General features: G+C 49.8%; 1 protein-coding gene across 1 annotated transcript in view; it reads right to left on the bottom strand.

Moving 5' to 3' along the window:
- The window catches only part of LOC143926997 (serine/threonine-protein kinase Nek11-like), a 351,940-nt gene extending 338,863 nt beyond the window's left edge, over positions 1 to 13,077 (bottom strand). Inside the window, exons 1-2 of the mRNA XM_077451004.1 lie at positions 12,952 to 13,077; positions 8,868 to 9,022 (exon numbers count right to left, since the gene is read on the bottom strand). Coding sequence (XP_077307130.1) covers positions 8,868 to 9,022 — 155 coding nt within the window. The 5' untranslated portion in view covers positions 12,952 to 13,077. The remainder of the gene's footprint in view (positions 1 to 8,867; positions 9,023 to 12,951) is intronic.
- Between the last annotated feature and the right edge of the window lie 1,476 nt (positions 13,078 to 14,553).

Here is a 14,553-nt window from a genome sequence, read left to right as displayed (position 1 = left end):
CGGTATAATAGACTCTGCGATATTCACCAGCAGATTGGAAGAAGAATGGCGACACAGCGGCACCGCGGCACGTTTAACCACTTCCTGTCCGCCGGACGTTTCTAAACGTCCTCAGATGGAAACGGTGATATCTCATCGCAACCGCCAACAGACCCCAAATCTCTCCATAAAGAGGACCCCTCACAGTCCGTACCATACCGGGGATGCTGTTCATCTCTTGTAAGAGCAATAAAGTTGATTTAAAAAAAAAAAAGTTAAAAAGTGTAAAAAAAAAAGGAAAACTGGAAGGGAGGCACAAGGACAGCAGAGGAGGAGGAGTAGGCGGGCATGAGGATACTTCCCACCATTGCACTCCTCCCCCACTTCCCACCATTCCACTCCTCCCCCACTTCCCACCATTCCACTCCTCCCCCACTTCCCACCATTCCACTCCTCCCCCACTTCCCACCATTCCACTCCTCCCCCACTTCCCACCATTCCACTCCTCCCCCACTTCCCACCATTCCACTCCTCCCCCACTTCCCACCATTCCACTCCTCCCCCCACTTCCCACCATTCCACTCCTTCCCCCACTTCCCACCATTCCACTCCTCCCCCACTTCCCACCATTCCACTCCTCCCCCACTTCCCACCATTCCACTCCTCCCCCACTTCCCACCATTCCACTCCTCCCCCACTTCCCACCATTCCACTCCTCCCCCACTTCCCACCATTCCACTCCTCCCCCCACTTCCCACCATTCCACTCCTCCCCCCACTTCCCACCATTCCACTCCTTCCCCCACTTCCCACCATTCCACTCCTTCCCCCACTTCCCACCATTCCACTCCCCCACTCCACTCCTCCCCCCACTTCCCACCATTACTCCTCCCCACTTCCCACCATTCCACTCCTCCCCCCACTTCCCACCATTCCACTCCTTCCCCCACTTCCCACCATTCCACTCCTCCCCCCCCCACTTCCCACCATTCCACTCCTCCCCCACTTCCCACCATTCCACTCCTTCCCCCACTTCCCACCATTCCACTCCTTCCCCCACTTCCCACCATTCCACTCCTCCCCCACTTCCCACCATTCCACTCCTTCCCCCACTTCCCACCATTCCACTCCTTCCCCCACTTCCCACCATTCCACTCCTTCCCCCACTTCCCACCATTCCACTCCTTCCCCCACTTCCCACCATTCCACTCCTTCCCCCACTTCCCACCATTCCACTCCTTCCCCCACTTCCCACCATTCCACTCCTCCCCCCACTTCCCACCATTCCACTCCTCCCCCACTTCCCACCATTCCACTCCTCCCCCCACTTCCCACCATTCCACTCCTTCCCCCACTTCCCACCATTCCACTCCTTCCCCCACTTCCCACCATTCCACTCCTCCCCCACTTCCCACCATTCCACTCCTCCCCCCGCTTCCCACCATTCCACTCCTTCCCCCACTTCCCACCATTCCACTCCTTCCCCCACTTCCCACCATTCCACTCCTCCCCCACTTCCCACCATTCCACTCCTCCCCCCGCTTCCCACCATTCCACTCCTTCCCCCACTTCCCACCATTCCACTCCTTCCCCCACTTCCCACCATTCCACTCCTCCCCCACTTCCCACCATTCCACTCCTTCCCCCGCTTCCCACCATTCCACTCCTCCCCCCGCTTCCCACCATTCCACTCCTTCCCCCACTTCCCACCATTCCACTCCTCACCCCACTTCCCACCATTCCACTCCTTCCCCCACTTCCCACCATTCCACTCCTCCCCCACTTCCCACCATTCCACTCCTTCCCCCACTTCCCACCATTCCACTCCTCCCCCCACTTCCCACCATTCCACTCCTCCCCCACTTCCCACCATTCCACTCCTTCCCCCACTTCCCACCATTCCACTCCTCCCCCCGCTTCCCACCATTCCACTCCTCCCCCCGCTTCCCACCATTCCACTCCTCCCCCACTTCCCACCATTCCACTCCTCCCCCCGCTTCCCGCCATTCCACTCCTCCCCCCGCTTCCCACCATTCCACTCCTCCCCCCGCTTCCCACCATTCCACTCCTTCCCCCGCTTCCCACCATTCCACTCCTTCCCCCACTTCCCACCATTCCACTCCTTCCCCCGCTTCCCACCATTCCACTCCTTCCCCCGCTTCCCACCATTCCACTCCTCCCCCACTTCCCACCATTCCACTCCTCCCCCACTTCCCACCATTCCACTCCTTCCCCACTTCCCACCATTCCACTCCTTCCCCCGCTTCCCACCATTCCACTCCTTCCCCCGCTTCCCACCATTCCACTCCTTCCCCCGCTTCCCACCATTCCACTCCTTCCCCCGCTTCCCACCATTCCACTCCTCCCCCACTTCCCACCATTCCACTCCTCCCCCACTTCCCACCATTCCACTCCTTCCCCCACTTCCCACCATTCCACTCCTCCCCCCACTTCCCACCATTCCACTCCTTCCCCCACTTCCCACCATTCCACTCCTTCCCCCGCTTCCCACCATTCCACTCCTCCCCCCGCTTCCCACCATTCCACTCCTCCCCCCGCTTCCCACCATTCCACTCCTCCCCCCGCTTCCCACCATTCCACTCCTCCCCCCGCTTCCCACCATTCCACTCCTCCCCCCACTTTCCACCATTCCACTCCTCCCCCCACTTTCCACCATTCCACTCCTTCCCCCGCTTCCCACCATTCCACTCCTCCCCCCGCTTCCCACCATTCCACTCCTCCCCCCGCTTCCCACCATTCCACTCCTCCCCCCGCTTCCCACCATTCCACTCCTCCCCCCACTTTCCACCATTCCACTCCTCCCCCCACTTTCCACCATTCCACTCCTCCCCCCACTTTCCACCATTCCACTCCTCCCCCCACTTCCCACCATTCCACTCCTCCCCCACTTCCCACCATTCCACTCCTTCCCCCACTTCCCACCATTCCACTCCTCCCCCCACTTTCCACCATTCCACTCCTCCCCCCACTTTCCACCATTCCACTCCTCCCCCACTTCCCACCATTCCACTCCTTCCCCCACTTCCCACCATTCCACTCCTTCCCCCGCTTCCCACCATTCCACTCCTTCCCCCACTTCCCACCATTCCACTCCTTCCCCCGCTTCCCACCATTCCACTCCTCCCCCCGCTTCCCACCATTCCACTCCTCCCCCCGCTTCCCACCATTCCACTCCTCCCCCCGCTTCCCACCATTCCACTCCTCCCCCCACTTTCCACCATTCCACTCCTCCCCCCACTTTCCACCATTCCACTCCTCCCCCCACTTCCCACCATTCCACTCCTCCCCCCACTTCCCACCATTCCACTCCTCCCCCCACTTTCCACCATTCCACTCCTCCCCCCACTTTCCACCATTCCACTCCTCCCCCCACTTTCCACCATTCCACTCCTCCCCCCACTTTCCACCATTCCACTCCTCCCCCCACTTCCCACCATTCCACTCCTCCCCCCACTTTCCACCATTCCACTCCTGCCCGTGGCTCCTGCTCAGGTGGCCCCGTGGATGGGCGGGTTCTGTAACCACATCGCTGTCTCTGGCGACATTTTTACATTTTTCTCAAACTAACAACAAATTAATTCATGAGAAACCGACCAACAAATAGAACGTTTTATTTTTATATCTAAATGGGTTCCGGGGATTGGAGGCGGGGGTGGGGAACGCAGGGGGGGGGGGGGCAATTATATTGTTTTATTTTGATTTGTTTTATATATTGAATTCTATTGTTGCTCACCGATAACAAATGAGTTGGGCAGCCTTTGAACTCTCTGCAATGGATGTAAAATAGTAATCAGAAATTCTATCAAAGCCAATTGCACTGAGAGGAATTAGGATTTCCGCTCCCCTTTCACGCGCAGTAATGATATGCAGAATTCAGAGCCCAAGCTTGGCGGTAATTAGACCCAAACAATGCTGGAAGTAAAGATTTCTGATGTTTTCTAATTTATGCGTCCAATCAGAGTTGCAGCTCTCTGCCGCCACCTTCAGGATCCTATGGGAAAATGCGGGTGGAATTTGAATAGTCCTACAGCGCCACCCAGTGGTCTTCAAGGAAGCTTTGTAGAGGGGGATACAGGCAGCTGCCATTATTTTTGAACATGGCAGCTGCCTTTCCTTATGCCCTATTCCCACTTGTGCGATTTGTCACGCGACTTTGGACCTCAGAGACGCGTGACAAATCGCACACCATTCTTTTCAATGGCCCCTGTTCAAATCACTGAGGCTTAAAAGTCGCAGCGACTTTGAAAAGGTGCCTGCACTACTTTGGTGCGACTTTTCATACGACTTTGATCCATAGAATGTAAAGTCAAATCAAAAATCGCACCAAAATTTGCATCAAAGTCTCGCCTCCAAAGTCGCACTGGAAAGCGTGCGACTTCGGATACTCTAATGTGAAAGGAGCCTAGGCTGCATTCACATTTGTACGACTCCAAAGTCTTGTGAATTTGGAGTGCAACTTTGGTGTGACTTTAGCTTTGACCAATGATAATGGACCATGGTCACATGTGTAATGTTTATGGAGTGCGGCTTTGATGCGACTTTACACTCTCTGGCACTCAAGTAGCACCAAAGTCACACGACATGAACAGAACGGTCATACTTTCCTATTGGCAAAACAAAAACACATCAAAAATGCCATCAACCGCCACCTGCCTAGATGTGAAGATCAGCATGACAGCCGAGCAAATAGTATTTTCAATGGCCGCTACTAAATCCTTTCACTAAGGTTTTCTTTTAGCACAAATATAAACTAATATCTTTTTACAGACATGTAACAGATTACTGAACAGCTGGAAGTCATGTGATTTGCGCCATAATGATGTCATTGTAATTTTCCACTTCCGTTGGCTAAAAATGTAATATTCTGATTATACCGATCATCACAGTAAATGACCCCCAAATACCAGAGCTAGGACCCTAATACCGGGGCTTGGACCCAAATACTGAGACTAGGACCCAAATACCAGGACTAGGACCCAAATATCGGGGCTTGGACCCAAATACTGGGATTAGGACCCAAATACCGGGATTAGGACCCAAATATCAGGACTATGACCCAAATACCGGGACTAGGACCCAAATATCAGGACTATGAGCCAAATACCGGGATTATGACCCAAAATACCAGGACTATGACCCAGATACCAGGCCTATAACCCAAAATACTGGGACTAGGACCAAAAATACCGGGACTAGAACCCAAAATACCAGGACTAGGACCCAAATACAGAGTCTAGGACCCAAATACCAGGATTATGACCCAAATACCAGGACTAGAACTAAAATACCAGGGCTAGGACCCAAATACCAGGGCTAAGACCCAAATACTGGGACTAGGACCCAAATATTGGGGCTTGGACCCAAATATTGGGGCTAGGACCCAAATACCGGGACTAGGACCCAAATACCGGGACTAGGACCCAAATACCAGGGCTAGGACCCAAATACCAGGAGTAGGAACCAAATACCGGGGCTATGACCCAAATACCGGGGCTATGACCCAAATACCGGGACTAGGACCCAAATACCGGGACTAGGACCCAAATACCGGGACTAGGACCCAAATACCGGGACTAGGACCCAAATACCTGGACTAGGACCCAAATACCTGGACTAGGACCCAAATACCTGGACTAGGACCCAAATACCTGGACTAGGACCCAAATACCTGGACTATGACCCAAATACCGGGACTATGACAATACCTGGATATAGAATATTCCATTTATACACAACTCTGTGAGGAGTATTATACAAGCTCATTTAAAGCTGAACTCCAGGGAATTAGAGGAAATGTACGCTTGCTGTGGGCCCCTGGAACCCCTCCCCCACCCTTTCCAGCACTGCAGGGGCTATATGGTTGTTTAGTCCAGGGGTGCATGGATAAGGTATATTATTTTCCTTATACCTGGCTCCAGCAGGCTCCCTCAATCCATGTCACTTGTTTCCCACACCATCTTCTCTAAGGCGCTTTGGGCCACGGTCACAGGCTCAGCCTGGTAGACTTGGTTAAATATCCTGCTCTGTTATATTATTACTAACAAAATTACTACTACAAAATATGTTTTTAATACTGTAATTGTATCTGAGAAGTACAATATTAAACAGCTCCATACTGCCCTCTTCAGGCTGTAGTGGCATGTGCAGTGTCAGCTACAGGCTGATAGCTTTTTCTTTTTTAATGAAATTTACATCCCATGTAATCTCTGCCATGGCTGACATAAAGACCCCAAAATTGGCAACAACATTGAGCTACCCTAAAATGTCAGAGACACCCGGGACTAAGAGCCATCAGCCTTACGAAATGTTGGCTGGTGACACTCAATGGGAGGATGTTTTCTAACATATCTATTAATATACAGTCTGTGTGCGTCATTATACAACGTCTTTGGAATCTTACCGTTTCGGATATATGGGGACACACCAGTGATGTAGTAAGAGGGGTAAGGGGGTGCCAAAGCAGACAGCAGTAGGACGCGGGCATCCAACACCCCTGTGTCAGATCCTGGAGATTCGAACCGCAATCTTCAGCTCGGCAAGAGACCAAAGATTGGATTTAATTTTTTTAATATTGTGAAATGTGTAAATATACATTAGACCCCTTTCACACTGAGGCGCTAAAGGGCTAAAACTAGCGCCTGTAAAGTGCCTGAAAAATGCCTCCCATGCAGCCCCAGTGTGAGAGCACCGGGGCGGTGCGCTTGCAGGACATTCAAAAAAGTCCCACAAGCCGCATCTCTGGGGCGGTGCGGGAGCGCTGTATACATCGCTCCTAACCCACCCCTGCCCATTGAAATGAATACGCTTTCACACTGGAGCGGTGCTTTTTGGGCGCATTTAACCCTTTCTACGGCCACTAGTGGGGGTTAAAAGTGTCCCGCTAGTGGCCGAAAAGCCCCGCTAATACAACGGTAAAGTGGCGGTAAAACTAGCGGCACTTTACCACCAACACACCCTGCTGCCAGGGTGAAAGGGATCTTAAGAGGTGTAAAAATATTAATGAACAAAGCAAAAGTTTTCATTAATAATAGTTTATAAAATAGAAGTGAACAAAAAAGAAAATCAGCAGGAAAATAATAATCAAATGGAGAAGGAGAATAAAAGGAGATATTTAGGGCTGATTGGAGTGAGTTAAGGGTTAATAAGGGGTTAAACAGAGGGGCATTTCATTAAAAAATAAAAAAACACTTTTTTGTACTTGACAGCTTGCTTTAAACTGACTTCCTCTGCAGATGGAAGTTCATCCCTTTGATCTGTAGATGAATACAGTGAAAGATACAAAAAGAAACAATGTTTCTTTTTATTTGTATTTCAGCTAATGTTGTTGATAAACATTTCCTGTCTGCTTTTTTTGACTGCTCCAATTGCCACAACTTCATTTAGACCCCTTTCCCACCACATCGCCCGTAGCGTCGGCGGAAAAACACCGCTATTTTTAGCAGCGTTTTACTGCCGGATTTGCGGAGCTTTTACCCCCCCCCCCCCCCGCTAGCGGCCAAGAAAGGGTTAAAACCACCAGCAGCGGCCAAGAAAGGGTTAAAACCGCCAGCAATACGCAGCAATAGCGGCGGCCCAAGAAAAGCTCAGAGCCTGCCGCTGGGCGCGGCCATCTTGGATGTGATGTCAGCAGCCCCAGCGAACTCAGAGCTATCCCTAAAGTGACACTCTATAGTATTCCCCTTGCTCCTCCCCTAAGTGCCACATAAAAGAGGCAGAGCGGGGGGAGCTGGACCAGCACAGGCAGTACTTAGACACTCCCAGAAGAGGAGGGGGCTGTGACATGCAAGGAGAGAGAGGGGGGCTGTGCTAGGGAATCAACTCTCCTGGAGTATTTCTAGCAAGGCCCATTGCAAGGGAACAAAAAACAATCACTTGTGGAAAGGAAAGACGCGGCCGGTCTACATGTAAATGACGCGACTTTTCTGTGCGTTTATCTGCAACTTTATACGTCGTGACAAAGTCTATTGAAAGACGTTTTCTGTGCTCTGCCTGTGAGTCCGCTCTGCTGATCATTGCAGCCCGTCGTGTACATTCTCTGCTTTCCAGTAACAATCGCCCATAGAGACATCGATTTGCCCGGGGGCACCGGGGGGCCCCATGGGAAGGCGGCACACGCCGTGTAACTGAGAGGCAGCTTCCTTCTATCCCATGAGTAATGTGGCCGAGCGATTACATAATACGCTCTCAGGCGACAGGGAATTGCAACACAGCAACTGCCACAGCCGAGGGAGACGATCGACCGTGTGACGGCTCACCGGGGACCGTCCGCAACGTCTTCAGCTGGGGGGGGGGGGGGGTGGTGGTTTCCAGCCGCGGGAAGCGGGCTCTCTGACAACTTTATATGGCTCTCCGACAACTTTATATGGGTCCCGCCTCTTCCAATACAGACAGAGCAGTCAGCTGAGGATACGCCTTTGGCCCCATTCACACGGAGCGATTCTCCTGCGTCTCGCTTTTGTTGCGTCATTTTGTGGTGCATTTTTGGAGCGGCGCCATTCAGTGCTCCGAAAACACGCCAAAGAAGCTCCTGTACCATATTCTGGCGCCCATTTGGTGTTTTGCCTAGATTTTCATGCGTTTTTTTTGCACAATAAGGGCAGCATTATGCACACCCCATGAAGAGGGTCAGACACTAATGCTAATGCACACGAGGTGATTAGGGTGTGCCCAGACACACCCGGCACACCCTAATGCACACGAGGCAATTAGGGTGTGCCCAGACACACCTGACACACCCTGTGAAGATGGTCAGGCACTAATGCTAATGCACACGACGCGATTAGGGTGTGCCCAGACACACCTGGCACACCCTGTGCACACGCCTATGAAATTCTGTATTCCCCCATTCACACACAGAATCGGACTTACTGAGCATCGGCGTCCCTGGAATCGGTCACCAAGTACGTTGTGGCGAAGGAGCCGCTCCCCAGCTTCTGGTGGAGAAGATATCGCTTCATTATGACGGATCCCGCAGCAAATCCACTTTGGCACAATACTGGAGTTGTATTCAGAGTCCCCTCCATCTGGAACACAAGGGGGTTCATGTATAAATGGCTTCTTGTTGTTTACCATGAGAGAGATCTGAGGACTGCCACTGCAGACCGCCTTTTGAAAATGCTAGTTGCCTGGCTGTTATGTTGCCCTCCTGGCTTTAGTGCTTTCACCAACCCGGAACAATTCACCAGAGAAAAGTCCTCATCTGCAGGCTTGTTTCAGGTCAGAAAAAAATTGCATGCTTATCACCTAAGCATAGATTGCCCCTCCCCCAGTACAAATCCTTCCCCTGCTGAAATCTTCCCTCCCCAGAAAAAATCTCCCCCACTACAAATCCCCTGAAAAAAATCAAAATCCCCCTCCTTCACCATATCACCCCTTCTAGCACACCCCCCCCCCCCCCAAATCCCCCCTCCTCCGAACACAAATTCCCCCAAATCACCACTCCTAGCAAATATTACTCACTGCCCCCCACCCCAACACAAATCTCCTCCCCCTCAATCTCCTCGCCACACCCTCCCACCTGACATGAAACCACAGCAACCAGGGCAGCCCCCCTACTGCCCTGGCCAGGCAGCTAGCATTTTCAGAAGGAAGCGCTCAGCAGTGGCAGCATTCATGCATTCAATAAAAGACCTGAGAAGATTATATATTCCCCCGCTAGAGGAATTTCTCCTCACTTCCTGTTGTGGCCGACACCCATCCAATAGGAAGCTCCCAAGAGGGGACGTGGACAGCATTAAATATATATATATATATATATATAAATATATACCTCGGACTGAGAGCGTTTTGCAAGACAAGATAATTTTTTAATACATTTTGACTTGATATACAAGCGATGTCTTGATATACAAGTAGCGTCACAACTGAGTATAAAAGAGAAGAGAGGCACCTCTAAGTGTAGCAATATGGTTACATTTAATGAAGGTTCAACATTTAGCAACACATTGCTACACTTAGAGGCGCCCTCTCTTCTCTTTTATACTCTGGAGCTCCTGCTGGATTTTGCTTCTAATCCCCTTGTGGAGGATTCCATTTGTGGACGGACATTTTACGGTCACACAACCAATCACATCGCTAGAATCTTTTTATATGGACTATAAACGGAAGGATTTATGAATAAATGGTTGTGGAACGAATCATTTGAGTTTCTATTATTTCTTATGGGGAAATTCGCTTTGATATACAAGTGCTTTGGATTACCAGCATGTTTCCGGAACCAATTATACTCACAATCCCAGGTTTTCCTGTATATATATATATATATTGTATGTATTTGTCAGGAGAGGGTCTAATGTTCGGTTTTAAGCATGTACAATGTTACTTTTGTTACTTTTGTTACTTTTGTTACTTTTGTTACTTGTTTTTTTTGCCAAATCTTTAATTGAGAGAAAATACCAAACAGCCCATGAATAAGGAAGGCATAGGATTGTAGGGTTCCTCCATAGTAGTATGGTGGTCGTTCCACAGCTAGTCCCGGGTGTCAGGATCATTGTGGGCCTCATCAGAATTCTGCTCATCCTCAAAAGGGACGGTTGTATCTTTAAGACTAGATGTCCAGACCCCTCCCCCCCCCCTTATATCAGATTTCAAAAGTCCCCCATCCTCCCTTACATCACAGTGTACCCCACTTACCTTATGCTGCTGTTGGGAAGAAGCTGGGGGTGGAGATGGAAAGCAGAAAGTGCAGGGTCAGGAGGAGGACCAGAGGAGGACTGGAGTCTGCTGAATGCTGAGACCAGAGGAGGCGGAGAAGAGGGGGTGCTGTGGCTGCACAGAGAGATGCAGGACCTGTATGAGGAGTTCTGTCCTCTCTACTGCTGACTGCCGAGATGGGGGCAGGGGGGGAGAGACAAGCCTCTCTGCAGCTGCACAAAGAGATGCAGGATCTGTATGAGGAGTTCTGTCCTCTCTACTGCTGACTGCTGAGATGGGGGCAGGGGGAGAGACAAGCCTCTCTGCAGCTGCACAGAGAGATGCAAGATCTGTATGAGGAGTTCTGTCCTTCTCTCTGCTGCTGACTGCTGAGACATGGGCAGGGGGGGGGGGAGACAACCCTCTCTGCAGCTGCACAGAGAGATGCAGGATCTGTATGAGGAGTTCTGTCCTCTCTACTGCTGACTGCTGAGACATGGGCAGGGGGGGAGAGACAATCCTCTCTGCAGCTGCACAGAGAGATGCAGGATCTGTATGAGAAGTTCTGTCCTTCTCTTTGCTGCTGACTGCTAAGACAAGGGAGGTGGGAAAAAGACAAGACTCTCTGCAGCTGCACCGAGAAGTGCAGGATCTGTATGAGGAGTTATGTCCTTCTCTCTGCTGCTGGGACAAGGGAGGTTGGGGGAAGGGATAAGCCTCTCTGCAGCTGCACAGAGAGATGCAGGATCTGTATGAGAAGTTTTGTCCTTCTCTCTGCTGCTGACTGCTAAGACGAGGGAGGCGGGTAAGAGACAAGCCTCTCTGCAGCTGCACAGAGAAGTGCAGGATCTGTATAAGGAGTTATGTCCTTCTCTCTGCTTCTGACTACTGAGATGAGAGAGGTGGGGGAAGGGATAAGCCTCTCTGCAGCTGCACGGAGAATTGCAGGATCTGTGGGAGGCAAGATGGGGCAGAGGAGATGAGGGGAGGGGGTGCTGCAGCTGCAGGAGAGGTCACATGAATCATCCTCGGAGCCTCGTCCACCTGCGCCCCGGTCATGGGGGAGGAGAAGAGGACTCCAGTGGCAACCTGTGATGCTCTGGTGACCTCCATGCCCAAGAGGGTGAAGGCAGTGCTGGAAAATAATGGCGGCCACACAAAATATTGACGCTTTGGGCCCAATTTGGAGATTTTCACTTTAGGGGTGTCCTGACTTTTGTTGCCAGCGGTTTAGACATTAATGGCTGTGTGTTGAGTTATTTTGAGGGGACAGGAAATTTACACTGTTATACAAGCTGTACACTCACTACTTTACATTGTAGACAAGTGTCATTTCTTCAGTGTTGTCACATGAAAAGACAAAAATGTGAGGGGTGTACTAACTTTTGTCAGATACGGTAGCTATGGCAGAATTTTTCTGGAGTCAAACAAACCCTCCCCCCTCCACCGGGGCTTGAGAATGATTAAGGAATTTTAATTTCTATATAACGAGCTCCTGTGCAAATAAAGATTGTAAACTATAAGCCCTTGTGCACACGGTCGGAGATTCCGGCGGAAAATGTCCGATCGGACCGTGTTGTCGGATAATCCGACTGTGTGTGTTTCTCCATCAGACTGTTTCTGTCTGAATATCCGACGGACAAAGTTTTAGAGCTGGGCTTCTAAAACTTTCCGACAACATGATCCGATGGGACTTTGTCCGATTGTGTGTAGAGAATTCCAATCGGACAAAGTGCCACGCATGCTCAGATCAAATTACGAGACCAAAGCTATTGGCTACTAGCCTGAACGTAGTCCCGTCCTAACGAAATAACAACATCACGTTACGTACGATCGGATTTTCCGACAACTTCGTCCGACCGTGTGTATGCAACACCAGTTTCGGACAAAATCCAACGGATTTTGTTGTCGGAATGTCCGACCCGTGTGTACAAGGGCTAAGAAGAGCTGCGCGTTCTTCAAGCTATGACAAGCTAGATATTATACAAAATGAAAAGACGAAACGTGCGCGTTAATACAAATCACTCTAAATAAACATAAACAATATAAAGTGCTGGGCTACAATCAAATAAAACCCCATAAAAGCGATTCTGTGATGAAAATGACCGAAAATCCTAAAAAACGGAGAAAATGAATATTTGTGTCATTCTTGAAACCTTTGGCTGTAGAATGGGGGTGACGCGAGCGCACGCGACGCGTTTATTTCTCATCGTTTTCAATCGTTTCCTTATATCGTGCATCCAATGGCTCCCATCCTATATCAATAATCACCATGGAAGTCAGAGCGATCTAGAAGGGGAGCGAGGAAATTCCGCCTTACCTTTATTTATATTTGCAGAGCGTCGGAGATCACCGCAATCAGCCGCTCAGGTGAGACGATCTACTACTGACAGGTGAAGGAGAGACCATTCACATCCTGGGGGGGGGGGTTTCATCATTTTCAGGGGCCGACTCAATATCCTTCGATGATCTTCTTGTAATAAAATAATCTGTAGACTCAGATAATAAAATCTGACAGATCTGTGCAGTGGGAGGAGTCTGCGTCTTTTCTTTTGTGTGAGTGAAGAATAATACCCCCCCCCCCCCCATTAGAGGATTTGGTCTGTCCCAGGTGAGCTCACAGTTGCTTTGGTTACTTAAAGTGTGTTAGGTGTCACTGACAGGTGAGCGACGGAGCGTCATGACCGATATATCTCGTGCTGCTGAGAGATTTGGGGCGTATTCACGCCGATTTGTCTTCCTCCAAAGTATCTTCTATTAACCACTTAATGACCAGCCCGATTTTTCAAACTTCTTGTTTAAAATCAGGGCTTTTTATTTGGTAGAAAATTACTTAGAATCCACAAACATTATATATATATATTTTTTTTCAGACACCCCAAAGAATAAAATGGCGGTTGTTGTAAAACTTTATGTCACACTGTATTTGCGCAGCGGTCTTACAAACGCAATTTAAAAGAAAAATACACTTTTTTTAATAAAAAAAAAAAGTAAAGTTAGCCCAATTTTTTATATATATATATATATATATATATATATATATATATATATTGTGAAAGATAATGTTAAGCCGAGTAAATTGATACTCAACATGTCACACTTCAAAATTTGCGCCCCCTGCTCGTGGGAATGGGCGACAAACTATTACCCTTAAAAATGTCCATAGGCGACGTTTAAAAATGTCCACAGGTTACCAGTTTTGAGTTACAGAGGAGGTCTAGGGTGTAGAATTATTGCTCTCGCTCTAGCGATCGCGGCGATACCTCACATGTGTGGTTTGAACACCGTTTACATATACGGGCGGGACTTATGCGTTCGCTTCTGCTGGGCGCTTTACATTTTTTTTTATTATTTATTTGACTTTTTATTTTTTATTTTTACACTGTCCCTTTAAAGTAAAACATTTTGGATCATTTTTATTTCTATTACAAGGAATGTAAACGTCTCATGTATTAGAAATAAGCAGGACAGGTCCTCTTTATTGTGAGATTTGGGGGGTCAACAAGACTTCACATCTCACATTTACACTTAAATACAATTTAAAAGAAATTCCCCTTTAAGACCCCTTTCACATTGTGCCGCTCCGGGCGGCAGCGGTAAAGTGGCGCTATTTTTAGAGCCTCTTTACCGTTGTTTTAGCGGCGCTATTCAGCCACTAGCCGGGGCGGTTTATCCCCCGCTAGCAGCCGAAAAGGTGTTAAATCCGCCCGCAAAACGCTGCCGCGGCGGCATGACGGCGCTTCCCCATTGATTTCAATGGAGAGGAGCGGTGGAGGAGGGGTGAGTTCACCGCTCCATAGAAGCTGCTGGCAGGACTTTTCCGTGACGCCCTGCCAGCGCACCGCTCCGGTGTGAGAACCCTCGCCCCCCTCGGGGCTTTTACACTGCAGTGAATGGAGCCGCTTTTTTCAGGGCACTTTGC

The sequence above is a fragment of the Lithobates pipiens genome, unplaced genomic scaffold, assembly GCF_037356315.1.
Source record: "Lithobates pipiens isolate NorthernLeopardFrog02 unplaced genomic scaffold, aLitPip1_a1.2 Scaffold_10, whole genome shotgun sequence".
In the NCBI taxonomy this organism is placed as follows: domain Eukaryota; kingdom Metazoa; phylum Chordata; class Amphibia; order Anura; family Ranidae; genus Lithobates; species Lithobates pipiens.
This window is presented reverse-complemented; position numbering and strand designations above follow the sequence as displayed.